The sequence below is a fragment of the Oryzias latipes genome, chromosome 6 (assembly GCF_002234675.1).
Source record: "Oryzias latipes chromosome 6, ASM223467v1".
NCBI classification, from domain to species: domain Eukaryota; kingdom Metazoa; phylum Chordata; class Actinopteri; order Beloniformes; family Adrianichthyidae; genus Oryzias; species Oryzias latipes.
The window spans coordinates 17,456,592-17,484,157 of NC_019864.2; the positions used below are offsets into that span (position 1 = coordinate 17,456,592).

Genomic DNA, 27,566 nt, shown 5'->3' on the forward strand with positions numbered 1-27,566 from the left:
TGAACACATCAGGGAAGAGTTCGGGTAGTCGGGATCCAGGCAAGAGGCAGGGCAGGCAGGCAGGCAGGCAAACAGAGACAGAGACAGAGAATCAGAGCAGAGCCAATTATAAAGCTTGGTAAGAAAGGAAGAGTGGCAATAACAATACTCTACTCTGAGTGCGGCTCAGTGCAGTGCTTAAGTAGACTGTGAGTAATTAAGTGAATGAGAGTCAGGTGTGTGGCATCCAGGAAGTGCATGCTGGGATTGCTGGGAGATGAAGTGCATTCAGTTCTCTGGAGATGATTCTCGCTAGTGACCAGAGAGGGAGACAGAGATCTGACTTCTGACACTAGTCAAGGTTTTAGTCATATAAAATTCCTTCCAATTACATTTTTATCTACAGTAAAAGTGTTCCCAGTGGTGTTTTACTCAGGAGTATGCCATTTGTAGCATTAATTTAAAAAACCTGTGTCGTTTTTTAGGACATCGTTTGTGCGGAGCGGCAGTAGTTCATCAGGAATACGCCTCTGAATTGTGGGCGGGATTTTTGGCCTGCCCTGACTTCCCATAATCCCTTTGTTTGGTTGTGTCCAAAATCCTTCATTATTCACTACTTAGTGCACTATAGTGCATTCACCATTTTGGAGTGCTGTCTGAATCTACAATTCTAAAAAGCAAATGCCCTAAAAATTTCCCAGAAGTCTCTGCGAAAAACGAGTGTGCATCAATCCTAACTAGATTGGCAAATACAGCCCACAATGTATTGCGCTGAATTATTATTGTTTTTATTATTATTATTATTATTATTAGTAGTAGTAGTAGTAGTAGTAGTAGTAGTAGTAGTAGTAGTAGTAGTACTGGTAGTAGTAGTATATTTTAATACTGCAGCACCTTTTTCTCTGCTGCAGGCTTTGCCAAATAGCATTATTTTGTCTGCTCATGATTCACAATGATTTGAATTGAGAAATACTCTGAAATGCAATTGTAATCCTAATTTTATGGAGTGGCTCTTTAAATAAGATTTGAATTTGTTTAATTGTTTATGGCTTGAAAATCTGTTTTCTCATACTAAAAACCCCTAGATGTGCGTGCTAAAGTGCGACCAAAGAAAAATGGTCTACTCTCTGCGAAAAACAAGAAAAGCTCCAGTACACATGGAACACTGAGTACCGCTATCATCTACAAGGAAAGACTTTGTATGTGGTTCTTTTGTTGTCACCCTTTCACAAATCAGATTTCCTGCTACATCTGTAGCGTCCATGCTAATTAAGTCACACCCAGTGCAGCAGCACAGCACTGATCACATTTCTTGCTTCTCCATCTGCTCCCTTGGTAGCTAGGTGGAGATTACATGACAATGTTATTTAAAAAGGAGAGATTAAGGAATCTGTAACTAACTGTACTGTCACAGCGGTGTGCACAGCCTTGACAAATAAACACAGTTGTTTTGAAAAGGGTATTGAGAACTGTTTGCCTTCTTTTTCAGCTAACATGGGAGCCTACACTTTGCTGAATCTGGAGGGTGCACAGTATCTTTTTCTCTTCTTTTTTATGATAACACACAGAGACCTGCTATGAACTGGATGATACTACCCTGTCAGGGATCTATAAAGAGGGAAGGATGAAATAGATGGGTTGTCCAGTGATAGAAAACAGAATGGCACATTTCACAGCCTGATTGAACGCTTGCCTGCTCTCCAACTCATGTTTTAAACTAGTCCCTTCTGCCCATCTTTTTGCTTCTTCATTCAGCAATAAAACATCAAAACTGGATGACAACTGCTCTTGAAGAATCAGTGCAATTTCAAACAGTATGACTGTGTTCCTACAATTTTACAGGCAGAATGTAAGTGTAGTTTTGTTCCAAAATTAAAGTGTTTTAATCAGAATTCATTGTGCATGCCATCCAAAATGTACCACAGAATTGAATGTGTATAGAAATGCACAGGAGATCAAAAAATGTGCAAAAGATTACCAATAAATTAAAATAATTATGTTTTAATGTTTTATTTTAATATTTAATGATTGTTTTTTTTAAATAAAATATTGCATTTGAGCGGCTGATTAGTCTCATGAAAACGCATGTAACACAAAAAACGGATTAAAAAAAGTGTGTATTCATTTTTTTAAAAGCTCTTTTGAGTTTTTCTGTTGACCTTTTATGCAAACGATGTCATTTTTAATACAATCCAAAGCCAAGCAGTTCTTTAGTGGCAGATCAATACCCTTCCTTTGATTACTTTCAAGCATTCCCAGCAGCTCCTATTAAAGTGATTGTCCCCTGTACTTTAAATAATATGTAGTTAACATGCCGCTTTTTGTAAGCATTGTGTTCTGTCGATAAAGGTTATCACAGTTACTCAAAAAGCTGAAATAATAGGTATTCACACTATCAGCTGGCTCAGTGCCATCACTTAACTAATTAGAAGTGTGGGTCAGAATTAATGAGTCGTGTGCTGTGGTGGCAGAATTCACTGAGCCAATTAGTGCGTCTCAAAAAGCAAGGCAGTCGATGGCAAATTGCTGAGCTGTTTAATAGTGGTAGTGCAAAGAACCCCAACATGCAACCCTTAGATCCGTGTGACAGACATCCAAATGGAAATATCAAATATATGTTGCTTGAAATGGAAGGACAGGCTTTTTACTTGCATGTGAACATCTCTTCAGATGGGAGAACAATTAGCTTTCCATAGCCAGGCATTAGGAGATGACAGCAACACACTATGAAAAGGAGCATTATAACATCAAAGTTACTCTCAGTTTAATTTTAGGCAGTGAATCTTTGCAGAAAGATCTGTCATTTTGGAGACCAAAAATGCCTTATATTTATCAAAGCTGCTTGATGATAAACTGACTTTTAAAGATTTTTTAGTGATGGAGCATGGAGAAAGAATTCCGTTTTCTGCACCACATCTAGACTGAAATCCTTCAAACTAAGTTAAAAACCTTTAAATGCTTAACTGAGAATCTGCAGAAACTTGCAACTGATGGGTTATTAGTGTTTTGTGTGGATTTTAGTCGAACTGCTATTTTCTCTGGGATTTGTAATACATCTGAATGCAGCCACCTTTAAAAGCCACTTGTTCTTTTTCACAGGCCTCTTTTATCATTGTTTAGCCCTTGTGCTATCTTAGATGACCCCACCCTTACATTGACATGTTCTCCCTACCATGACAAGTGTGGATTAAGGTGGAAAGATTTCATGTAATCCATGGACACCAGTGAGGTTCACAAATCATTGAAGAAAAAAGGTTCAGTGCACTGTCTAGTGGGTCTAGATGACCCAACTCCCAATGCTAAAGTGCCTAGGATAGCATAAGGGTTAAGAATGTTTAGCTTGTTTTTGTAAAGTGTTATTTGTAATCCACAACAATAATGCACACAGGACAAGAGTTTATCAATATTTACATTTTGCACTGGCACTTTTTTGCAGCAGCCTTTAATAGTAATATGAAATGTAAATCTTGATGCAGTCATGTGCTGACTCTTTAAATCATAGTGCAAACAAAATGAATTTTAGCTGTTTTTTCTATTACATTTATACCCCATTTACTTGTTGCCATGTGATCGGTGCATAGTTCACGCCTGACATACAGATAACAAGTGATTCTTTTGTAAAGGATCTTCTGAAGAAAAAGAGATGATCTCACACTGTTCTGTTTCATTTCTTCTATTTCTGTTGTGTGGTGCAGGAATTGATCGAGGCATCCGTGTAGTCTCTTTACTTTGTCTGTAGGCTAACAAAATTTTCCTCATGCTTTTGTTCAGCCGGAGAACAAAAGCACATTTGTTCTGTAAGTTTGCTCTACATTTGTGTCGAGGAAAAAAAGAAAAGAAAACAATTACAATTCAGATTAAATATATATATATATATATATATATATATATATATATATATATATATATATATATATATATATATATATACATATTACAAAGTCATAAGATTTATAGTTTTTAGACTGCAAGTATTTTTTTTTATCTAATTGGCATTAAAGACCAACTGATAAAAATTATATTTTGGGGGTTTGTTATGTTCTAGTGTCATTTTTCTGATGGAGGATATACAGTATATAAAGAATATAAAGTTTAAAATTTGCATCTGTGTATTTCATTATTCAAGTTGTTGTGAATCAGGAGAAAACACAAAAATGCAGTTGGAAATATATTAGAGTGACCTAGAAGTTACTACAGCAAGCCACAAGCTCCCTGCTCTGCTTCATTCTGATGCATCCACTTGTAAACAAATAGATCCATGAACATCTTGGCTAAAAAGCTCCAATATTGCTCACCATTTTAGTTGCCCCAGTTGGAATTGTGAGGGGCAGTAGCGGGAGAGCATGTTTACAGGTATATGACGGAAAGAGGGCGGGCTTAATCCGTGCCAACAGTCCCGCCCACAATTTAAAGGGGAAATTTATGATAAACTACTGCTGTTCTGCAGAAACTAAATCAATACAGTTTTTATTTTATTTTTTATTTTAGCTAAAACGGCATATTCATGATTAAAAAGCAACTGGGAACACTTTTAGACCAGATCAAAAGATGATCGGAGTGGGACTTTACAGGCATAATTAACGTACTGTGTGTATTGTTCTTCTATAGTGGAAGCTATAGGACTGGAGAACAAAAGGTGGCTCACTGCAAATGAGTATGTATCGACTCCTTGTTATGCACTCTGGTTAGGTTGGTGCAGGTTAAATGCTGTTGATTGGAAACATGGCGGCTGTCCTGTGCCTTCACCAAGCATCAGAGATGCTTTGTAACCTCCACAGGATATGTCACTTAACCACGAACAAGTGGAGGTCAGTTTTTTTGACAATACCAGCAGGAAATGATGTTTCTCTTCTTCACTATTGAGAAAGATGACACTGAGCGATTTAGGTGTTTTTTTTTAGCTGGTTTCAATTAATTAAAGTTTACTGACCTTTTTATGTATTTTATAAAATATAAATGTGGGCGCTTACCATAAGTATTGCAGCTTTGTGGATCATTTTGATTGGGTATTACACAAGGCACTATTTTAGCTGACTTGTCCTTCACCTGACCCTTGTGTTTGAAAGGATAATTAAATCCCCAATTTACATTCTAACACTTAGCTTAAAGAGGCTAAAATGACCAAAACACAAACATTATTTTAAAAATACTTTACATGTTTTTTAACCTTCTTAAACTCAAGATAATTTACTCTTAAAGCTATTGTCCAACAGACAGGATGACTCGCCAACAATTTGGCAGAGTATTTTTGTCAGTAAGTAGTAAGTTAATCAGTATCACAGTTCTGCTCAGTATGCGCAATTCGATCTAACATTTGGGGACAATTGTTTAATTTATGTAATGTGGTTAGATGTGTCTGCTCTCAGAACATGACTGTGAATTTTAGCCCAAGTCTTTCAGCTCTAACACCAACTGATAACCAAAGTAAGTGAATAGTTTAGTAGCACTATGCTTTAGCGCTCATCATTGTGTGTGTTTGTTTGTGCGCTCATGCGTGTATGTCAGTGTGCATTTCACATTTGGCAGTGAGCCTGTGTGCTCAATTTAGGAACATTTCAACAGACTTGTTATCCCCCATTTTCATCCAACTGTAAACACAACAGGCAATTAAAAATGATCAGCAAATCGTGTTTATATTGTGTACAGCAAATTAACCACTGAAACAGGCTGCCTCTCATGTTTGTGATTGAGTTTTCAGAGATTTGCTATGTTTAGAACATTAAACAATTGTTTTGACTGTGAATGAGTCAAGGGGTTTAGTAAATTATGAGGGAATTATTTTTCTGTAAATATATGAGTTCATTTATATAGAGGAACCTGCACATTTTTCATCTGAAAAGGGGACGGAATAGAAAACATCCTTCAGGAGTGGTCAGAAATGGAAACATGGATATTTGTGTTGTGACTGTTCTGAGAACTGTGCTACAACAGGTAGATGTGGATTTATTCTAATTATTAAAAAAACTCTATTCTACTATTTCTATTAAGTAATAGGAAAAATTGGGAAAAGAACTGAACTAAACTTGAGTTGCGATCTGCAGAAAACATGGTCCTCCAGTCAGAAATGAATGGGTTCAGATCTGAGTTGACAAAAAAATTAAATCTCAACTGTTCCATCCATTCTTCTTTATCACATTTCTACTGTTTTATTTTAACATGAAGACAACTTCCCACCCCCATCTGTTTGCACATCATGTCAACGTTGACACCATTTCATCTCACCTGGATATCAGAAAGCTACACAAGGATAGTTTTCATTGATTTCAGCTCAGCTCTTAAATACCAGTGTTTCCCAGCAGCGGTTTCAAAGGCTCTCAATATTTAGCTTGTGCACATGTCCCTCAAGCTTCTTTATTTATTTATTTAATCAGTATGACTGCATTTGGTGTCTTCTTGTTCCATCACACTGAGCACAGCTGTGAGTCTAGCCTGCATTTCTTTAATCTGTGGATACATTTACCCTTAAGCCAGTTCCTTAAATGTACTAATGACGTACATAAAGTTTAACTCAGCAACAGCACCAAGCAAACTGCTAAAAGTGGAGATAGAGCAGGTGTTGCTGCTACTGCACCTGTCTATGAAATCACTGTGGAGGCTGCTACTTTGGGAGTTTTTAATTCATTAAAATGCTTTTTTTTCATCTTGGTCACTTGGATAAAATAACAGAATGCTGTGAATGGTGAAAACCCTCCTTTGTTCTTTAAAAATATCTATAAAGAGCATCCTTTCCAGCACCTCTAACAAAAATACAGAATGTTACTAGAGTTGAACAACAGAGAATGTCATCGAGGTCTTACTCCTTTCTTTTCATGGCCTCTGCAAGGACAGATCCAGAAAGAACGTTTGCTGCAGGGAAGAGCATTATCCCCCAGCTCATGGACTGTTTGATCTCCAGCCACTTGGCATGAGTTCCCGGTCCATTAGAGCAAAGACAAGCAACAGTTTCATCCCACAGGCCATGAGACTGTTGAGTAACACACAAAAAGTCATACAACCTATAAAGCACATTTTGTTTTTGAGCCGTTATATTTTTAATGAATCCTGTTATGTCATGCAATCCTGTTTATTAATGCTTTGAAGCTGCTTATTTTTCATACAGTTAAAGGTAATAAACTAGTCATTGGGAATTGTTTCAATATTTTTATTTTATTCAGGCACGTAAGAAACAGAAGGAAAACCCTCAGTAAAGTTCTGGTCTTTGGTTCCATAACCATACTTCAAGCTAAACACAAATTAGTTAACATGTCACAAACTATGCAAATAATTTCCAGCTAAAAGATCACACAAAAGTGGAATACCTTTAATTAAAAGGCTAACTGGTGGCCAAGTGCTGCTAATCAACCTCTCGATCACTTTGACAGCCTCAAGTGTGACCACTTTTTTAAACGTTTTTTTTCTGGAGTAATAAATAGTCCTTTAACACATGTGGTCTGATTTCACTTTCTTGGCATTTTAATTTTACTAAAATTATTCCTTAACCTGTTACTCATTTAGACAAACTGAAATTTCCTTTTTCATCTGTTGCCCTTTCGTTTAATGGGACAACTGGCTCTTGTGGTCTTGAGTGAGATGACGCCTTTAAATTCGGCTGTCAGTGAAAGTGTGGGAGCACAGTGGGTTTGTTTGCAACCACATTAGTCGTTGTCCATCCACGAGTCTCTAAATTCATTACTGTAATCAGGTTTAATGGGGGAACTTGGGAGCATGTGTCCTTACATTCTCTCTGGACCTCCCCAGTGAGATGGAGAACCTCACACACAGGCTCAAGATTGAGCTTGTGGGACCCAGCCTTGCTGAAGGCTGCTCATAATCATCCTATCATGCTGCTTTTGTTTGTATGAAACTCACAATGGAGTATGTAACTGCACCCGTGCTGTCACGGTGATCGACTAGTAGTCGTAATGTCTTTCATTTAAAGGCCTCCTAATCTAGCACTTTCTGACCCATGGGATGTGGTTGGCACTTTTTTGGAAACGATCAGTCAGCCCAGGTGTGTGTGAGTGTTTTTTATGTAAAAAAACCATTCTGGATCAAATACAGGTATGACAAAAAAAACATTGTTTACCATCTTGTAAACACTCAAAAAACTCTGTAATTAGGCAATCTGAGCTATTGGTTCTTGTGTTAAATATCTCACTATTTCTGCAAAGAACAGCCCAGGAGAAAACATTTTTATATCTTTGTGAGACTACACTATTCTTTTTTTTTTTTCAAAGTCCTTTCAGGTGTTTTTTTCCCCCGCAGCTCCTCTAGCTACATGGGTGGGGGGTGGGGGGTGGGGGGGCAGCCATTCAAGAAAGTTCACTTCCCGTGATAAGGGTCCTTAATGAAAGTCACAGTCTTTTATTGCGAAACTGTTTTCTTTTGCTAATTAAACTTCTCAAAAAAAATACACATAAAAAACACCCATTATATTGTCCTTGAAGCTAACAGAGGCCACTTGCCCTGGTGTTTGTCTTAAACTAAGGTTGCTCTAGCAACCATTCAATGTGAGGCATGAAATAGTTAGCAATAGAGTCCTAAAAAAGCCTATAGCATTATTTGCATTCTCTACTTTATGTGGCTTCTCTATATTCAGAGTTCGACCGATCTGCACCACAGGTGGCAGAGGTAGAGCGGTCGACCCCTGATCGGAAGATTGCAGGTTCAGTTTCCACCTTGCACACCCATGTGTGGAAGTGTCCTTGGGCAAGACACTGAACCCATCATTGCTCCAGGTGGTTACAAGTTGGCGCCAGTGTTTCGTAACAGCCATTAGTGTGGGAATTTGTATTTGGATGGATGAATGGGACTGTGAGTGTGAAGCACTTTGAGCCTTCTAAGAAGGTCGTAAAGCGCTTTATATTTACTATATTAGAAGATGTTCTGCAAGCTTAAGCCCAAGACAATGACTTAAATTGCTGTGATTTCTGTGTTGTATACATTTGGAACAACTCTGAAGTAATTACCGCAGAGCTCATCAATTGACCCTGTTGCTCAATATGCGAAGAATATCAACACTGTGTGGTTTAGTGGTTAGTTGACAAGATGTTTTGAGGTAGAAAAACTGAAGGATGTTTTTTTTCCCAAAACCTTGGTACACTGTAGTTTATGATTAGAAATAAACAAGAATTGTGAAAAAATATGTACTAACCCCTCTTTTTTATACTTTTTATAAAAAATGATGTTTTACTAGTTTTAACAAAACAATACAATGATTTCTTCTGCCAATACAATGGGTACAACAGCTTTCAGATATAACATATTTTTATTAGATTCAAGATCTTGATATTTCCACAAACAAGAATTGTGTTTTTCTCAGATTACATTTCTCCAGACAAGCTTTGCTTGAAGACTGTTCTGAAGTCTCCCAAAAAACACAGAGAGAAAATGTTTTTGTTTTTCATAGCAATTAATCACTTTCAGAGGGAGTATTTTGCAAAATGTTGCTTTCATGAAATAACCAGCCTTGGTATTTGTTCTGTCTAGTTTGCTTATGTCTTTACTTGAACGTCTTCACATTTCCGTAGGAACCAATGGGCCAGGGAACAAGATTTCAGACAATGACTCATTCCCACAATGCGTAACGTTGTGTTTTCCCGCTGAACCCTCTCAGACCCAATGAAGTGGCACTTTTGCAGAGATAGTTTTGCTACTAAAACATGCTCCATCAAACTAAATCAATCTTGTCCTTTAGTCTCATTTTCTCAGCGGAAAATTGTCATGTTCTTCTGACAGTTTAGTAAATGAGATGCTATGGATCACACCGTGGATTCATGTGCAAAGATGTGGGAGATTTAAGCTGAAATCCGTTTATGTGTAGATTACATTAAAGGTCGGAGTGGAGATGGCTGCTACCGCTGTCGGACCTTATATGTCCAGGAAAAGGTGGGCACAGCAGCAGTCATGGCAACTGTGGGCAGACTTGCTGATCTGGAAACAATGGTCCAGCAGCTTGGCCTCTCCCTGAACCCTGAGACAACAGTGTTTCACCTACCATCAACACAGACGTTATAATGTTCATTTACGTTGTCGTGCATGATGTTCTGAAGAGAACTCTGCAGGAACTGTGCTCAAAAAGCCTGAACTCCAAACATCTCCTGCTGTGTGTCAGAATCCTGCTCTTATAGCATTCCAGAGGATTTCGGAGGATGATAAAGTCCCTCAGCCAGTTTAACATTTTGGAGTGAATCCAACACATGTTCCATTCCACTGATCTTAATACAGTAATCAGCCAGTTGTAGTAGGCAGCTGGCCACTGAAGTATAGGAGAGTAAAACTGCAAGGAAGGAAAATTAGAGTCACCCAATGCAGAGGATGTGACATAACAGGCAGAATGCACTTTACAGGGGTCAGAAGTATAAGTCATATCTAATGCTCATACTAACTGCAGGATGATTCATTGTGAATATTTAGGCTTATGAAAATAAGTAACTGTGTTTGTGCACTCACTTTTACCCCTTCCCCATTTTGCTGTTATTTGCATTTTCTACAAGCTCAAGCGTAAAACCCCAGACATTCTTTATGCTCTAAATATTTTTTTTATTTTATGAGAACCTTATTGGCAGACACCTCTTGGAATCAGTTCCAGCATGAGTTAGATGCTAATGCAGCATTTCAGAAGGGAGAAGCAGGATTGATGACCAGGTACCAGGACCTTAGTTGGAATTGATATTGTGCTCTTTGTAATTTTGCTGCATTGGTTCATAGTATTCACTTTGCCTTAAGATATTCACTGCTGCTCCAACTCTCATAACTGTCTTCTCTCAATAGAACATTTCATTTGCCCGTCAAAGTAATTTGCATAAAGATCGTCAAAATCATGCCCCTCTGGGTATTTATATAAAGTGAAAAACAGAAAATAATGTCGTTTTGTCTTTTGGGGGAATATGATGGCTGACACTGCAGGATTTTTGTTGATTAATTTTGGCAACTAAAGTGTCTCAACTTTATCATTTATAAAACGTATGACTGTGTGATTCACGATTGAAATATTTTATGCATCTGATTGCAAAGTACATTCAAATCTAAAAGATTTGCCATTTACTTATTTTTCCTAATTGTCAGAGAATTCTGATCAAAGCTTTTCAGATGAAGTTGGGCAACATTCATTTTTAAGTTACTGTCAAGGACTGTGGATGTTGAAGACATAAAATGCAAGAGAATGGCTTGTTGGCAGAAAGTCAGAATAATAAATAAACAAGAAAAAATCATAGACTGAGCTAAAAGAAAAATCCAAAACAAGGATCTTGCCAGAGCAATGACCTATCCCTTCATAGCTTTAAAATATATATTTGTTGGGATTCATGGTTATACAATATCCATAAAAAAAAATTAAAACAGAGAAAAATACATTTCCCTAAAACAAAGCAAAATAAAAGACCTTAAAAATGCTTTAGAAAACAAAATGTTTTCTAACTTCAAAGTTAACTGACTTTCAAAAACATCATCTTATTGCCCTGAATTTTAAAAGCAACTTTCCCAAAGTAAAACAAAAGCATGGAATTACATTCTGTATTTTCTGCACTAAAGGGGACAGTGGATAAGGCGCAGCATCAATATGTTGGAACTTTCCATACATAAGGCACACCAAACAATTAGTTGCATAAAGCATGACAAAGGAGTCAGAGATAAATGTGACAGTCAGTCAGACTTTATTAACTACATTAACAGTAATTCTAAAATGTATTTGTTATACATTAGCCGGTTTACTGCATTCACAATACCTATAACTCCCAACCTTGTTTGCAACACTGAAGAAAACAGACTGATACCATCAAAACAAACATTACTATGACTACACTAACTTCCAATCTTTACACGTTAGGCACTTTAGCGCATTCACAATAACACCCAACCTTGTTTGCAACTGGTTAAAAAAAAAAACAGACTGGCACTGTGACAGAGGGCCGCGTACCTCTCAAAGTTACTTCAACATCAGTGAACACAATCGAATTAAAAGGCCTCTATTATACAAAAGCAACTTTTTCAAGATTTTAACTGTATTGTAATGTTCATTCCTCACAAAAAACAACCCCAATGTGGTATTTTTATCCGTTCAGACATTTCTGAGTAAACCTGCACTTTGTCCACCAGCCACTCCCAACCAATGAAAACGAGGGGGTCCTAAACCAGTGAGAACAGCCCCTTCCAGGAAGATACTACACTGTCATTATTACCCCCAGGCTAACACACACATCCACTTTCTCCGCTGAGCTAGCAGTGATCGGCATAAACATTCTCATTTAGGCCTTTTAAGGTTTTTAAGTGCGGCTAATAGTGCAGAAAAAATGGCCCACTGAGGACTAATTAACTGAAACAACTGGCTGATTGTGGACCTAAAATTGGTGTACTCATGGCACAGCGAGACAGCAGGCAAAAAAGCAAACTTGAACATTTTCTATACACATGACAGAAACCTAAAAGTGTAAATTCCAAGAAAAATGAACTTTAAAGCCATCAAACCTGTTTTTTTTTTCTTTTAAAAGTCCTAACTGACGATTCATGCAAAATACTGTATGGGTCAATAATCACTGCTAATTTTTTGATGAAATTTATTAAATCTGCAGGTGGACTACTTTTACAAAATACATACCTGTGTGCTGAAAAAAATTGACTTTAGAAACAGCAATCTGAGCCACTTGTTTAAAATTATATCATGGATTCAATTGTGGGGAATTAATGCCTCTTAGACTGAACACAATTAAGCATGTTCAGCCTGAAAGTCTCAAACGCTCCATATGGCATGCAGTGGGTTGTAAATAATGGGTAAAACTGAGTGAAATGAGCACTTACAGCTACTCAACAAACACCTGTTCAGTTTTCGTTTATGAGTCATTACAGTCATACATATAAACTTTTTAACTCCTGATTATAAATGCGGTGTGAAGTAAATAAGCTGAAGAAGAAAATTAATTGAAAAAGTCACATTTGGTTTTGTCATCCATCACAACAGGAAATTATTCCAGCTAAGGATGTGATGAAACGATTTGAATGTTTTAAGAGGTGCCTGACCGTTTAGATTAAAGTCAGTTTTACGAGTTGTTAGGCTCAAGCCACGATTAAAGAATACTGTGTTGAAGAATAGTGGTGGGGGGATTCAGCTACAGAATGCCTGCCCCACTACTTCTCCTGTGGGGCCTTTTGAAATTGTGCTGCTGCAGCATGCTCGACATCCCTGGATATTTTTAGTGTTAAAGGAGATGTTCTTTTCCTCTTACCAGCAAGGGCAGGTATGGTTTCCATCATTGTCTTTTACCGAGATCTAAACCGAAGCAGAGCAGCCTCTTCTACTGCTGAAGACTTTAAGGTTAGAGATCTCACTAACTGCTCCAGATAGCAAAACCCTTAGGTAAAATAATAGCCAGAATATCAGCACATGGCCATTGCAAAGCAGCAGAACTTAAAATAGCTAAATTGGGCTCTATTATTCTGTGTTCTCCTGGAGCTGTGATTAATTAACTGTGGAAATATATGAAGGGTAACATGAGTTGACTTATTAATTATTTTAATTATCTTCAGCTATATTAGACTCAAGATTCAAAGGATAGTTTCTACAAAGAAACTTTTAATCAATAAAAAAGACACTTCAGGTATAAAAACTAGGCTTTTTAAAAAGAACACAATATGACATTACTGTACAACGGAAATATTACACATTTTAACTTACTAATCTTTATACCTCTTCCTGTAAGGAAATAAGTTATAATCTATTGCCTTTTAACGTCTCAATAATATTATAAACTTCTGTATCAAGGCACCATGATCATTTTCTCCTCATAAGCTGACCGATAATTGATCCGGGATTAGAGAATTAATAGCTTTACCCATTTCTCACAATAAAAACATAAATCATGTTATGAGAGCATTAAACCAATTTTAAATGTAAAACGTTTCAAATAAAGTTTTACTGTTTTGAATAAACTCGACACAGGTCCTTGTAAGGCAGGTGGAATGGGAAAATGCATCAAAATGCAAGGGTGACCTGCGGCTGAAATACATACATTAATAAAATCCTTGCTGCATTGCTGCTGTTCCCAACAGTCTCGAGATCTGCTGAGCCTAAACTCGATCCTTGCCCTCCATTCATGCTACAGCAAAAATTTCTTTTTCACAATAACAGCAATCCACTAGAATATGATGGCAATGCAGTGCTGGACTGTGATCATGCTCTGTCGTTTCCTGCTGTTCCACTGACTATTGCGCTTAAGCTTCGCAGTTAGATGCAAGTGCATCACAGCTTGTTCAAATGTAGCTGTGTAGTTCTTGTGGAGTTGCCAGAACAGCAAACCTTTTCTGTGGTTAAATCATCCATAAATGTGGAAATAACAAATGAAGAATCCAAATTTCTATGACTGTCCAAATACCAAAAAAATTAAAATCTCTTTTTTTCTTTTTCATACTTTTTAAATTTAATAAGCTAATCTTGATATGTCAGGAGCACAACGAATAAAAGATTTAAATTTGAATTTGAATTTTGGGAATGAATGACTTTAACTATGAATGTTTGCTTATTAGATTTGCTGGTTTTATTTTGTCGCTTTTTCAGTAGGTCTTGGTGATCATTTGTCCAAATACTAAGCTTCCTTTTTTCCTCCAGAATCTATAGGGGGTTGAAAAAAGGGGTTCAAGATAACTGTGCAAAAAAATAAGGAAGCTATGATATCTCTTGGTCTCAACTTTCCCCCGGATTTAAAAAAAAATCTTTACAGTAACACTTTCCGTTGCTCTTTCACACCTGTCTTTATCACAATTTTACTTACATATTTCTTTGTAAATGTAAGATCAATGAGCTTATAATTCCTGGATTGTTGTACCTCAGATTCACCATCCAGCCACTTGCTTAATTGCTCTGTGACCGGCTGCAGCAGTAATCATAGCAGTTGTTTCTCCTTGGCTCTGTTCTCCTGCTGATAGTGTAACCACTCATTAGGGCTGCATCCTCTCCAGATGGCTCCTGCCTTCCCTGCTCTCAATTGAATTGTCCATGTTTGGACTTTCCAGCATGCTTATTTTTGGTGCCATTTTCAGTTTTTAACATTTGGGGAGGTAAACACACAAGTTTGTTTCCTGGTCCTATATAAAATTACCTTTTAAGACTGCACGATTGATCTTGTAAGCATAATTAAACACAAGAACCTGATTCCAGTGCAAAAGGCATTAGCAATATGTATGGCTCTCATCCTTGCTTGAGAGCAGAGCTAATGAGGAATTTGCTGCAGAGGAGTATTTGCACAAGGATCCTGGTGAAAGTCATTTTCTCTGCTACTGTAAGCGCACAGATTAGCATTATCTCTGCAGGATTCATCATGTGAGTTTACCACGACTAACTCTCAGAAGTGGTTGGTATTAAAGACATTTTATCTGTAAAGTTAACCGGCAATATTGTATGTTGAGTCGTCTGAATGCATATGTGTCCTGCTGTACTCTCTGTTTGGTGTGGCTAGCTTCTTGGCTGGAGGGCAGCATCAGATTGGGCCAAATGATAAAAACTCAGTGGGACTTTTCTCCCTCCTTGTATGGAAGAGAGTTCACGCAGCGCCATTGCATCCTCTTCTTTGTACTCGTCTTTTCTTCCCTGTGTGGGGATAAACTCAGTGAAGAAGAGTGGCTACTGGTCCACCATAGGTGGCCCCATTCACAAACTCTGTCATTACCGCAAATGAACATTTCTCACTCTCTCTGCTATGATTCAGAAAAGGAGGACTGGGTGAACTCTGAATTTTGCTACAAAAAAACTCTTTGTTTCCACATGTGGCTGAGCTTTGAATAGTATCTTGTGTGAGGGTTTGAACCTTTGCCTTTATATCTAACCAAGCAGGAAAAACCATTAAATTATTTTGCAGTTGGTGCAGAATCGTTGCAATTGAATGTGTTGTTGATTGATTCAATAAAAGTCATTGCAAATTTTCCCTGGAAAATTGGCATGTCCATTCAGCTTCACTTTTTCCCCTCACGTTTCAAATACCAATTTGCATTTGCCACTTCTGTAAAAGTTCTTTAGTGAAATGATGCATTACTTTCCAAAATAAATGCAGCAACAGCTGAAATGGGAAAGATTTCCAGTCTATCCTGATATAAACATTTTCCCCAGAAAAATCTAATAAATAATGTTTACAACAGTAATCTATATGTAAGAGACAGAGAACGTCTTCAGTATAGGTGGTCTATTTATCACTTTCATCGCTCTCTGTATTGAAGCCAAGGTCAAGGACAAGGGAAAAAAATCCCTCTGCAGCATCAGCTCTTTCCTTTTTTTGCTCATGTGAGTCCAAGAATACGGGAATTGATTTCAGCCTAATGAGTGCCTGTGATAAAAGACCTACAGATTTGTCCTACAATGATGTCTGCTTGCAGACAGAATGGAATGAAGCATTTTTTGGTCAGCCTCCTGTTATTCTTGACAATAGATTGTTTTGTCTGTTTCTACCATTAGCAACACAACATAACAATTAAAGTCTGGCAACAAAATGAGGGGCTTTTTACTTTAATTTATGTTCTACTTTTTTGTCTTTCAGGTGTGTAGGTCGGTGAGACCGTTATATTAACCACCAAGATGGTGGCCCTGTCATTAAAGATTTGTGTGCGCCAGTGCAACGTAGTGAAGACGATGCAGTTTGAGCCATCAACCCCAGTGTATGATGCCTGCAGAATCATCCGCGAGAGAGTTCCAGAAGCCCAGACGGGACAAGGTTGGAAAGGCCCTCAAAAATTGTATTTACATCATGGATAGAAAAATGTGAACGTTGTGTTTCGCTTTGTGTTTCAGCCTCTGATTATGGCCTGTTCCTGTCCGACGACGATCCCAGAAAAGGAATCTGGCTGGAGTCTGGGAGAACACTAGATTATTATATGCTGCGGAATGGAGTAAGATTAAGTCATATACTCTGAGTTTAAAGCCTGTCAGTGTCACTTTACACCAGCACTTAAAGTGATTTGACTTTTCTAGTGAGACACAAGAGATTTATGTCCAACTGCATGCTGGGAGTGATGGCAGTTTACTGTTGAACAGGATTAGTGTAGCCGTGGATGTCACTGATGCACATGTCCCTCCTCCACTCCTGTGTTCGCAGGACATCTTGGAGTATAAGAAGAAACAAAGACCACAAAAGATCAAAATGCTAGACGGTACGATTAAAACTGTCATGGTGGATGACTCGAAAACAGTCGGTGAGCTGCTCGTCACCATTTGCAGTCGAATAGGTATGTATCCTTGCAAAACGTCTTGTGAAAATGTGTTTTTATTAAGCGGCCTTCCAAAGCTATAATTAAGCATCTTTATTTTTTCCCTTATCTTCATTCTAATTTGTTTTGGGTAAAAGATAACTGCCAAAACAAAACATATTCTCATAGAGAAGGTTGTGCACAAATTAATACTTTGTGCACAACTTTGGCTTTTCTTAGTATTACATATGACATTTCCTGTTACATTACTGTCAAAAATATGTCACAGGGTTGCGTTGCATTTATGTTTTTTCTTCTTTTTTTAAAGTCTGAAAACTTTGTCTATGGTCATATGTTTAATTTGACAGTAACCTTTATCTATATATTTCATGTTCGTGTGCTTGTTAAAGCTATTGTTAGGTTTGATTTAGAGAATGGTTGACATGATTTGTAACATAAGACAAACTTGTTTTGTTTTCTTTCCTGGCTCCGACATGCATTTTACAGAGGTGTTCCCTAACCGGCATGCTTCATTTTTAATGGTCTGTTAAGAGGCCTGATTGCCCGAGGATGAGGAGGGTGTGCGTCTGACAGATAACTTTATTGGAAAATTGTGTATTTAGAGTGGGGCTTTCTGCTTGGCTTCCTCTCCCCTTTACCTCCCATTTTAGCAGCTGGCTCCGTACCAGCTTTACTTACTTCACTTCTGTTTCAAATCAGATAGAAAGAGATAAAAAAAATAGAGAACAGCAAACCTGCAGGGTCTCTATGATGGTTGCAGCTGTTGCTTGGATGTAAAGCTTAGAACTCTTTGGGTAACTTTTCAGGAATCACCAACTATGAGGAGTACTCCGTCATTCAAGAGTTGACAGAAGACAAGAAGGATGATGGGCTGGGAACTCTGAGGAAAGACAGAACCCTTCTGTTGCGAGATGAGAGGAAAATGGAAAAGCTCAAAGCCAAACTGCATACTGATGACGACTGTGAGTGCAAGCTTTGCAAAAGTCTTATTGATGCCTTTATGGATTCTCTTGGATCACGCTCCTATTTCTTGTTTTCCCAACATCATTATCTCAACATGTGCTCAACCACTCAAGTCTAATTTATTGCAGTGACGTCTAAAAGTTTAATGCAGTTATCCTTGCTATGTTGTTGCCTCAGGCAAATTTGAAGCATGCAAATATATCAGTCACCCCCAAACTTTGTCAAAGAACAAGCTTTCTCTCTGTACAAAAAAATTGCCTTGTCAAGATTTTATTCTCATCCTGATAAGTTTGGAAGAATGTGTGTCCAAGCTGAACCGCTCACCAGACTCATTTTTTAGATGTCAAGTTCATTTCCCCAGTACTATCCTATGCTGGTAGCCTTTTTGTGAGCATTTATGCATTCATGGATATGAATTGACAGAGTGTGTATGCTGATCATGCAGTGAACTGGTTGGATCACAGCAGGACATTCAGGGAGCAGGGAGTGGAGGAAAGTGAGACCCTGTTGCTTCGACGCAAGTTCTTCTATTCAGACCAGAATGTGGACTCACGTGACCCTGTCCAGCTAAACCTGCTCTATGTTCAGGTAAATGCGTTGATGACACCTCAAGGTTAATAAAAAAACAAGACAAAAAAAACAAATTCAAACAATATAATTTGTAATAATTTATCGCTGTTTTAATCCTAGTCTGGGTCCTCTTGGAGAGATTTTTTTTACTACCTTAAGGCCCGTACACACCGGGACGAATATTCGCCAGGCGTTATTCGCCAGCGTTTTTCGCCACGTTTTTTGTGTTCACACCCAGGCGATTTTCGCTGACGATGAGTGGAGTGAACATGCAATTTCATTCCCTGACATTAGATGGCGCTTAATGTAAAACAGAAATACTCCTGTACACAAGGTGGCGCTGCGCAACTTTACGCTTCTTAAAGTCGCTTTTCACTCAGAAGAAGAGAGCAAGTATTTACACGCTTGTCAGAATCAAACAAAGAAAACATGAATATTTCAAGCACCAGTAGCTCCAACTGGTACTTGGTTCGGGGATGTTTTAGAATGTCCGTCATTATTGCTTCGCGGCTGTGTAGACGCTACTTGGCGTCTATCTTCTTCGCTGGTATGTGTGCTCAGCAAGGCAGTTTTGTGTTTGAGCGCCCCCAAGTTGTGTTTTACTGTAACTTCAGAAGCTCCAGACACGTGAGCAAAAGCGCCATTCTCATTGGTCGAGTAGATTTCGACGCGACGCGTCGAAAAAAAAAAACGAACCCGAGGCGTTTTTTTTTTGACGCGTGGCGTTTTTACGCGTCGGTGTGCACACTCTCATTGGTGCCCTTTGTTTAGTCACGAGGCGTTAAACGTCGGCGAAAATCGCCGGCGAAATTCGTCCCGGTACTCTTTGATTTACCTTTTTCTTTTGTGGCAATGCTGGTTATCATTTTTTTTTTAGCTTTATTCTTTTTTAATAGATGTTTTTCAACACATTAGACTAATATTCCACATTGAAACTGAAACTATACAAAAACACAATTCCAAGTAGTAAATATTGTAAATTTTCTTTTGCAAAAATAAAAAAATTAAGAAAACCAACAGCTTTTGTGTCTTATAACACAGACCAAAATTATACACAAAAGAAAGCTGTATAAATCCAAAAATAAAGCAAATACAAGGTCATAATTATGTGAAACTGTATTTTTAAAAAGCAATTCTTCCCTGAACTATATAAAAAATGTTCCATATAAAAAAATGTTCCATGGATCTATTTGTGGGATAGTGCAAAGCAGTTTTTTATCTACTGCAACACACAATGTCGCCTCACAGACCATTCTCTTCCAAGGTGTTATAACTCTGGTTATGTGCTTTTTTAAACCAAAAATGTCAAAAATATGACTCATGAATTATTAAGTCAACCACCAGTGTGTACGGAGACTACTCAGACATTTTTTACTCTGCTTATTGCCTTCGGTGAGTAATACTCACAATACATTGCTCTACTATTTAGTTGGTCAGGCAGTTAAAGGTTTACAAAGGTGATGTCAAAGCAAGGAATTCATCAACATGAGCTTTAGCCATAAATATTAAGGTTTTTCTGTGGCAAATGTCTTTCTATCAATATATTAATCTATTAATGCACTTTTAAACACTGTTCTGATTACTGTATTCCTTTAATAATAATAATAATAATAATAATAACATCAACAATAATAATAATAATTATAGTACATTTTATTTAATTAGGTGCATTTTTGGACACTCAAGGTCACCTTACAACAGAAAAGAGTAAAAATAGTTACAACATAATTTAAGATACATTTTTAAAAGCCAGAGTGGGTTAGGTCAGCACAATTAATCACAAATCTATCATTATCGCGATTTCAAGCTGTGCAATATCCATATCGTTAAAGTAGACGAAAATCGCAATAAATGGTAAACCTTAAATGTGCTAAAACAATCTCATGGCAACTTGAACTATTTGATGAATTGAATAAATCCCTTCATGCATTTGACTAATCGGATGAAGCTTTTATGTTTGATGTTGCCCTCCTAATTAGACAAGGGTCATTTGGAGAATAATTTAAGGTATTTTGACTCTTGTTTAAATTAAACTTTTGCAGTGAAATGGAAATGTTTTTGTTGTTTTTGCTTTTTGTTCATTTATCGCAAGTTATATCGCCATCGCAATATTGATCACTAATATTGCGAGTGTTCCTCATATCGTGCAGCCATTGAGTGGGTGCTGTGATTAAGACAAAGCTTTTATAAAGTAATGGGCTTTCAGTTTAACTGTAAAGTTTGAGAGCGAGTCAGTGTTCGGGGTGTCAGAGGGGAGAGAATTCCAAATATTTTTACTGTGGAACAAAAGTAAACCCAAATGATCTCAGCGTAATGTTTACAGTAGTTATTCTGACTGCACTTTCCCAAAATAAAAATAAAAATCAAAGACTCGATTTTAGGCCTTTCAGATTAGAGTTGTATTCCAGAGATGTAATGGACCTAAGGCAAGCACAATCCTTAGTCCCTGGTTAATTTGCAAGAACCACACCAAAGTTTTCTTAGTAAAAGAGAAAGCACAAAAACAATTTTTTAAAAATATTGTGTTTACAATTTTGAGCTAGTCACATGAAAAAAAACAATTGGAATCAAATATGTTTAGTCACATATCTGGAAAGATTTTTTAAAAACTACATTTGTGCAGAGGCTGTTACAAAATCTAGTATTTTCTTTTTTTTTTTTTTTTTTTTGCCTACATTATTGAATACCATAAAGTTACACTTTGAAACCAATTGGTCAACAGCTTTCTCTGGTCTGTCCTTGAACTGAGATAACTACTTTAATACACATTTATCAGAAGGTATTGGTCAAGCTACCTGTCTTCCACTGAAGACAGCCAGAACATTCAAGTGTTTCTTTTTTCAGCATTATATACAGTATATTCTGCATTTCTGTCTATATTTTCAACTGAGGAGACAACGCCATTTAAACACGTCCTATCTCCTTTACGCGTGACTCAGAATAATCCAGGCCTTTTAAAAATTATAAAACATCAGTAAAATGTGATAAAGTTGTGAGAAAAGTCCATCTAAACATTACAGTTCTTTTCTATCATTATGTTTTGTTTGTAATGTTTGTCATGCATGTTTACATTACATATCATACCAAATTCCCTGTTTAACCAGCGCATGTTTGGCTAAAGGGTCGCAATGTGCTGCAAGAAGCTGGAGGTAGAAGATTCTCTCGGTGTGAATCATCTGCTCTGTTAACACATTCTGCTGGCTCGAATGCCCATTACTCTGACTGTGTGCTATGGAGCTGACAGGTCACTGTCCTTTTAATATCCTGTGTGACTGATTTGGATATTTCTGTTCTCACATGCAGCAATGTGGTATTTTGCTCAGAGAAAAAGTGTGCTGTAGTGATAATGTGACTGTTTTCTGTGAGATACAGGCAAAGCGTGGGAAGAAGAGCGGTGTTATTGCACTTGCAGAAATGATTGCAAAATATTATTTTTAAAATGAAATAGCAAGTGTTGGATGCACACCCACACCAAAAAACAATATTTAAAAAAAATGGATTTAAAATTCACTTCACATGTTTTCCTGTTATTAAAACTGCAAATAAACAGCTGTTTCTGTACGACTCTCTGTTTTTAATCCCTGTTGCCTTGAGAGTTTTTGAATGTGTTCATAAAATGACGCAGAGCTTTCCACCCTTCCTGCTCCTGATGCTCTCCTCCCTTCTATCTGTTCCTGGTTTTTTTTTCTCTATTTTCCCTCACCCTCCATTTCCTTCCCTTCAAATCCTGCCTGTCTCCACTCCCTCTTCATCTCTCACACAATCTGACACAGTCACACACATCTCCTCCCGCCTCAGCCTCTCACACACATTACGGCACTGTGCATATCACCGTCCACACTCAACACAGGCTCATATTTCCTTTCACAATAACAGCTCCGCCCCCCCTTGCCCTCACCCTCCCCCATCTATCCTTTCCTTATTCTGTCTCTCGGATTGTTGCACAGATCACAGAGGCTCTTCGCAGAGCGGTAGTTGTAATTTGTCACTGTGTTAAAAGGGCCAAACTGAGCCAGAGGAAAGATCTTTTACAGAGAAGGGTATACCTTGGGCTCTTTTTCTGTTTCCCTTCTCTTTTTTTTATATTTAATCCAACCATTTGTGATTGAACATCTCTAACTTAGAATTCCAGTCTCAGAAGCCAGACTTCAGCTTAAATGTCATGCCTTTTTTAAAGTCATTCTGCTTTTCTTTTTTGCTTGTCTTAAAACAAGGTGACATCATGCATATTGATCAGTCACCTGGCGAATTGCCTAACTTATTTTAATAAATAATAAATTGCTTTTTGCTTTGGAAGAAGTAATTAAAAACATTTTCCAAGGAAAACTAATTTTCTGTTGTTTTTTACTTGTTCTTGTTGGATTTTCCCATGATAGAGGACAGATGTAAAGAAAATTAAGCTTAGAATTACATTTCTGAGTATTTCTTTATTCATTATGGTGAATCAGGAGCAGGCATAAAATGCAGTTTGAAAAAGCTTGTAGTTATGTGCAAACGGCAGTCGGCGGGCCTGAACGTCCCTGCTCCACCCCATTACGATGTATCCACTTGCAGACAAATAGAGCTATTACAGAAATGTCTTTAATGGTGTAACATACAGTATGGCTTTTAATACAGAATTGTGGCAATATGCTACCTCTTAGTATGAATATTTGCCACTTCCTTTTATATCTCTGCTGCTCTAAATGGTTAAATGGCACCAGAAATAGATATAGAAATGTCTGCTAGACGAGTCGGAGAGGTGAGATGGCTTTGTAGTTATCGGCTTTACTTCTCTTTATCTTGGCAGAACTGATCCTGTTTTATGTTGCTTTATTTTTGTCAGTCTTTTATAGAAAACTGCTGTCCTTTTAAATGGAAACGCTTCATCGTAAAATAATAGGAGCATGCTTGCTGAGACTTAATTTCACGGTGAGAGGCCGTGTGAAGGACTGGATACAGTCTAAACCGAGGCGCCATTAACAAAAGCCTGAATATTATTTACTCCAGTGCCCTGAAGCGTTTCGCTTTACTGGCTTTCCCATCAATTTTGCCCATTAGACAAAGTTCTGTTGGGTCATCTGTGAATTTTGTCATCCAGCTGTTTTATTTAGCATCCCAGTAATATAGTTCTCATTAGAGAGAAGAAGCAGATTATGTTGAAGTAACAATCCCATAGCAGAAGTGCAATGTTGTGCAGCTTCAATTATTAGACTTTATTCTGTCCTAATAATGAATTTAATATAGTTATGTTGCTACACGGTTTGCTAAAGCAGTTAGCATGGTGCAAAAGGTTCTCAGTCACAAGAACACATCTTTCTTGCAACTAATTGTAGGTTTTATAGTAATAAACATTAAAGCAGCAGCTTTGCATTCGTATACAGGTGGTATTGGACTTTTTACAACAAAGTGTTGTGTTCTTTTGGCATTTTTTCTAATGTAGGGCATATTTTAAGAAAATTAAACTTAAAATAGCTGAGTGTTTCTTTACTCTAACATATAAAAAGATGGATGATGGGAAGTAGGGGCAGGCTTACTCAATGCCAAAAATCACGCCCACAACTAAAAGACTAATGAACTACTACTGCCCTGCAGAAACTATGTCCTAGAAAACGACACCGATTTTTGATTCAGACTAAAAATATCATAATCATAATTTTAAAACCCCACTGGGAATGCTTTTAAAATAAATCAAAAGAAAGTTGGAGTGGGACTTTAAAGATCAGATTCTGGATCAACAGAGTTAACAGCCTTTACGTTTTTAGATGTTTTATTCTATCATCTCTTAAAAAATTTGAATAAATCAGTAAAGGTCCCATCAGTAATATTTATACAAAGCTCCACTGCATATTTGCAGTGATTCTATATATCTTATCATAAACTGAACATCCAGTATTGTGAAACCACTCATCCATCAACCCACACACAAACACACACAGTGAAAGCTCAGGCAGAAACAGGCTAATTTCCTGTGATACTTGACAACTCCCTTTTTAATTTATTTTTCCCACCACTGTTTTCAAGTACATTGTTTGTGTCATGACACAGTGTATAGCTCTGATCAGGGACACCAATTTGTCTTTTAGTTTCTCAGTGAAAAGATTTTAGCAGCAAAATGTTTGTTTTTGCTAAAAAATACACAAAGATTAGAGGGGAAAGATGGGATGAGCACAATACAATACAAAAAAAACAAGCTGATTAATGTTGAGGATACAGCACTAAAGTTCAGGTAATTCCCATGTAAGTGTTCGTTTGCATGAATGTGGATGTGCTCTGGATGGCCATTCCATGCTTGACTGACCTCAGTGCTGTATCCTCAGGCTCTATTTTTGTCACAGATGGATTTATTCTTTAACTATGTAATTATATTGAAATCATTTAAAATCTATTTCTGGAACTCCTGTTACTTTTACTCAGGAGACCATCATCATTGTGAACTCATTACAAACGACAGGCTGGAAGAGTGCCTCTCAATTTCTAAAAATCTGATTTTTTTTTGACTAACAGATGAAAGTTTTTTTTTTTAAAGTTGAAGGTAGGAGGATACTTCATGTTTTTTTTGTGGTTGCTATCTTACCTAAACCTTTGTGTCACCTCTCCTGCAACATCTAGTAGTATCCATGCAGGTATTCTGTGGAACTGTCACTTCTCATGAAGGTGAGATGATAGCACCCGCCTGGCAACTGCAGCTGCTTAAAAGCTCCCCTTCACAAATTCAGACAAGAATAACCTTCATTCTTTCTATATGAATGGCATAATCTGGACCTGGGGAGTGATTTAGTAAAACACTGCAAGATTTGTTCATTCTGTCTACACAGACACCTTTTTATTTACTGAAGATTTAAATTGTCATGCAGTCAATGACAGAAGTTAAATACCAGAGTGGTCATGGCCCGGATTAAAAACAAGCGGTGGTGTTGACCTACAGGGTACCAATAAAAATTGGAGAGGAAGAAGGCCAGTTTGAGGCAGAGGGAGAAACAGAAAAGCAGAACTTAAGAGTTAGAACTTTGAATGTAGAGACAAATAACTAGAGATGTTAGAAAGAAGAAAGGGGAATATTCTTTCAATAGATCAGATGGACAGAGAGTACGGCTTACAGATTTGGATTTACTTTTAGGACATTTAAATAAGAGTGGTGAGATGAGTTGGGATACTTGTTTCTTCAATGAGAGCATTTCAGTCTCCCATAATTCTTTAATTCCCAGGTTGATTAATTCAAGTGTTTATCATTACGAATGGTATGTGTGAGAAGCAACGCCGAGTGTCGTGTTCACTAATAGCTTATGAGACCCACAGTGAATTGCACTCGACAAAGGATGTGATTCTGAGGAGAGGAGATTGTTGTGCTCATTACAGCAAGCTGCTTCTTAGTTTTTCATTGATGTAATGGGATGTAAGAAGGAGCTGAGTCCACGCTGATACACCAATGCTAAAAGCATCGATGGAGCCTCGCTCACTATCAGCATGGCCTCTTAGCTCTTGGAGCCATAAAATTTGCAGCAGTGAGCGAGAAAGGGAGAGCAAGACAGGGCTGACTGCCCCCTGGAGAAAGCAGCACAGAGGGACAACTATTTGAAAGATGTCAACAAAGGCTTTTCCCTTTCTTTCTATGTAAATGGTGACAATTATGTGGAGAGCCGAGTTGCATATACCGGTAAATTGAAAAATGCTCCCAGTAGTTTCTCAGCAGGATAATAGACACAAAAACAGAGAAAATCAGCTAATACTATCTAAAATGCAGGTTTGATAATATAAGAAAAATTATGCTTTTTTTTTTACATTTTGTTCTGATATTTTCACAACACTATAATAACTGTAAAGAAAAACTTCTGGAAATGATGCATTCGGGAAATTCCATTATCATAAAAGAATCATTTTCTACTTAAGTTTGAATGGGAGGAAGAAAAAGGAGTGTTAACGATGACGATTTCCTATTTGTGTTGTTCATTTTGATGCTTTTGTTTTCTATATGTGGCTCTCAGTGCCTACCCTGCTTCCTGTCCCCCTGTCTCCCCCCTAGGCTCGGGATGATATAATAAATGGATCCCACCCTGTCTCCTTTGATAAGGCCTGTGAGTTTGCAGGAATCCAGGCTCAGATCCAGTTTGGACCCCACGTGGAACACAAACACAAGCCTGGATTCCTTGAGTAAGCTCACCGTTTCACGTTCAATAACACCACCATTCACCATGCGTCTTTTGTTTTCGTATGTTTACCTCAAAGCTGTATAGTTGTTATTTGCCTGCTTTGGTGCAGGCAGTTCCCTCGGGGACATTTACTAGGGGAAAGTTTCAGAGTGATGCCAGCTGTTACAAGTGTTTTCTGATGCAAAAAGCGTCAGGCAGGAATGACCTCATATGTAGAGGTATGTTAATAGAAAAGGAAATAACCATGTAAATATTCCCACCCACCTCTGCAGCCTGAAGGAGTTCCTACCTAAAGAGTACATCAAGCAGAGAGGAGCCGAGAAGAAAGTATTCCAAGTATGTAAGCTGCGTTCCAAAACCCATTTGAAACGTAGTTGTTTTTACTTATATTAAAGTAATATTAAAAAAAAGTCATATTTCATAAATTATCATTTTGATTTGATGTAACTAATCCCCATAGGAGCATAAAAACTGTGGCGAGATGACGGAGATTGAGGGAAAAGTGAAGTATGTAAAGCTTGCCAGGTCACTGCAAACATATGGTGTTTCCTTCTTCCTTGTGAAGGTAAGCAGATCTTTACCTTTAAAGAAAATCTGTAAAAAATTATTTTTGCTTATGCAAAAATTATTTTTGCCTACAATGCCTACAAAAAATAGGCAAATGCCTACAAAAATTAAAAGATGCCATCATTTTTCTTTCTTTGAATAAATACCAAGTTCTTGTATTTGCTAATATACATTTTATGAATGATTGTAATTGCT

At 37.5% G+C, this 27,566-nt stretch overlaps 1 protein-coding gene across 6 annotated transcripts in view; it reads left to right on the forward strand.

The window, feature by feature from the left end:
- The window catches only part of tln2 (talin 2), an 88,131-nt gene that overhangs the window by 17,144 nt on the left and 43,421 nt on the right, over positions 1-27,566 (forward strand). For 5 of the 6 annotated variants that reach the window (XM_020704056.2, XM_020704057.2, XM_020704058.2 and 2 more), the window contains exons 2-9: positions 16,476-16,649; positions 16,727-16,824; positions 17,031-17,160; positions 17,949-18,104; positions 18,551-18,693; positions 26,678-26,805; positions 27,077-27,140; positions 27,265-27,369. In XM_020704056.2, the coding sequence (XP_020559715.2) occupies positions 16,514-16,649; positions 16,727-16,824; positions 17,031-17,160; positions 17,949-18,104; positions 18,551-18,693; positions 26,678-26,805; positions 27,077-27,140; positions 27,265-27,369 (960 nt within the window). In that variant the 5' untranslated portion in view covers positions 16,476-16,513. Of the gene's footprint in view, positions 1-16,475; positions 16,650-16,726; positions 16,825-17,030; positions 17,161-17,948; positions 18,105-18,550; positions 18,694-26,677; positions 26,806-27,076; positions 27,141-27,264; positions 27,370-27,566 lie in introns of those variants that run through there. The other variant, XM_020704060.2, reaches the window with a different exon arrangement.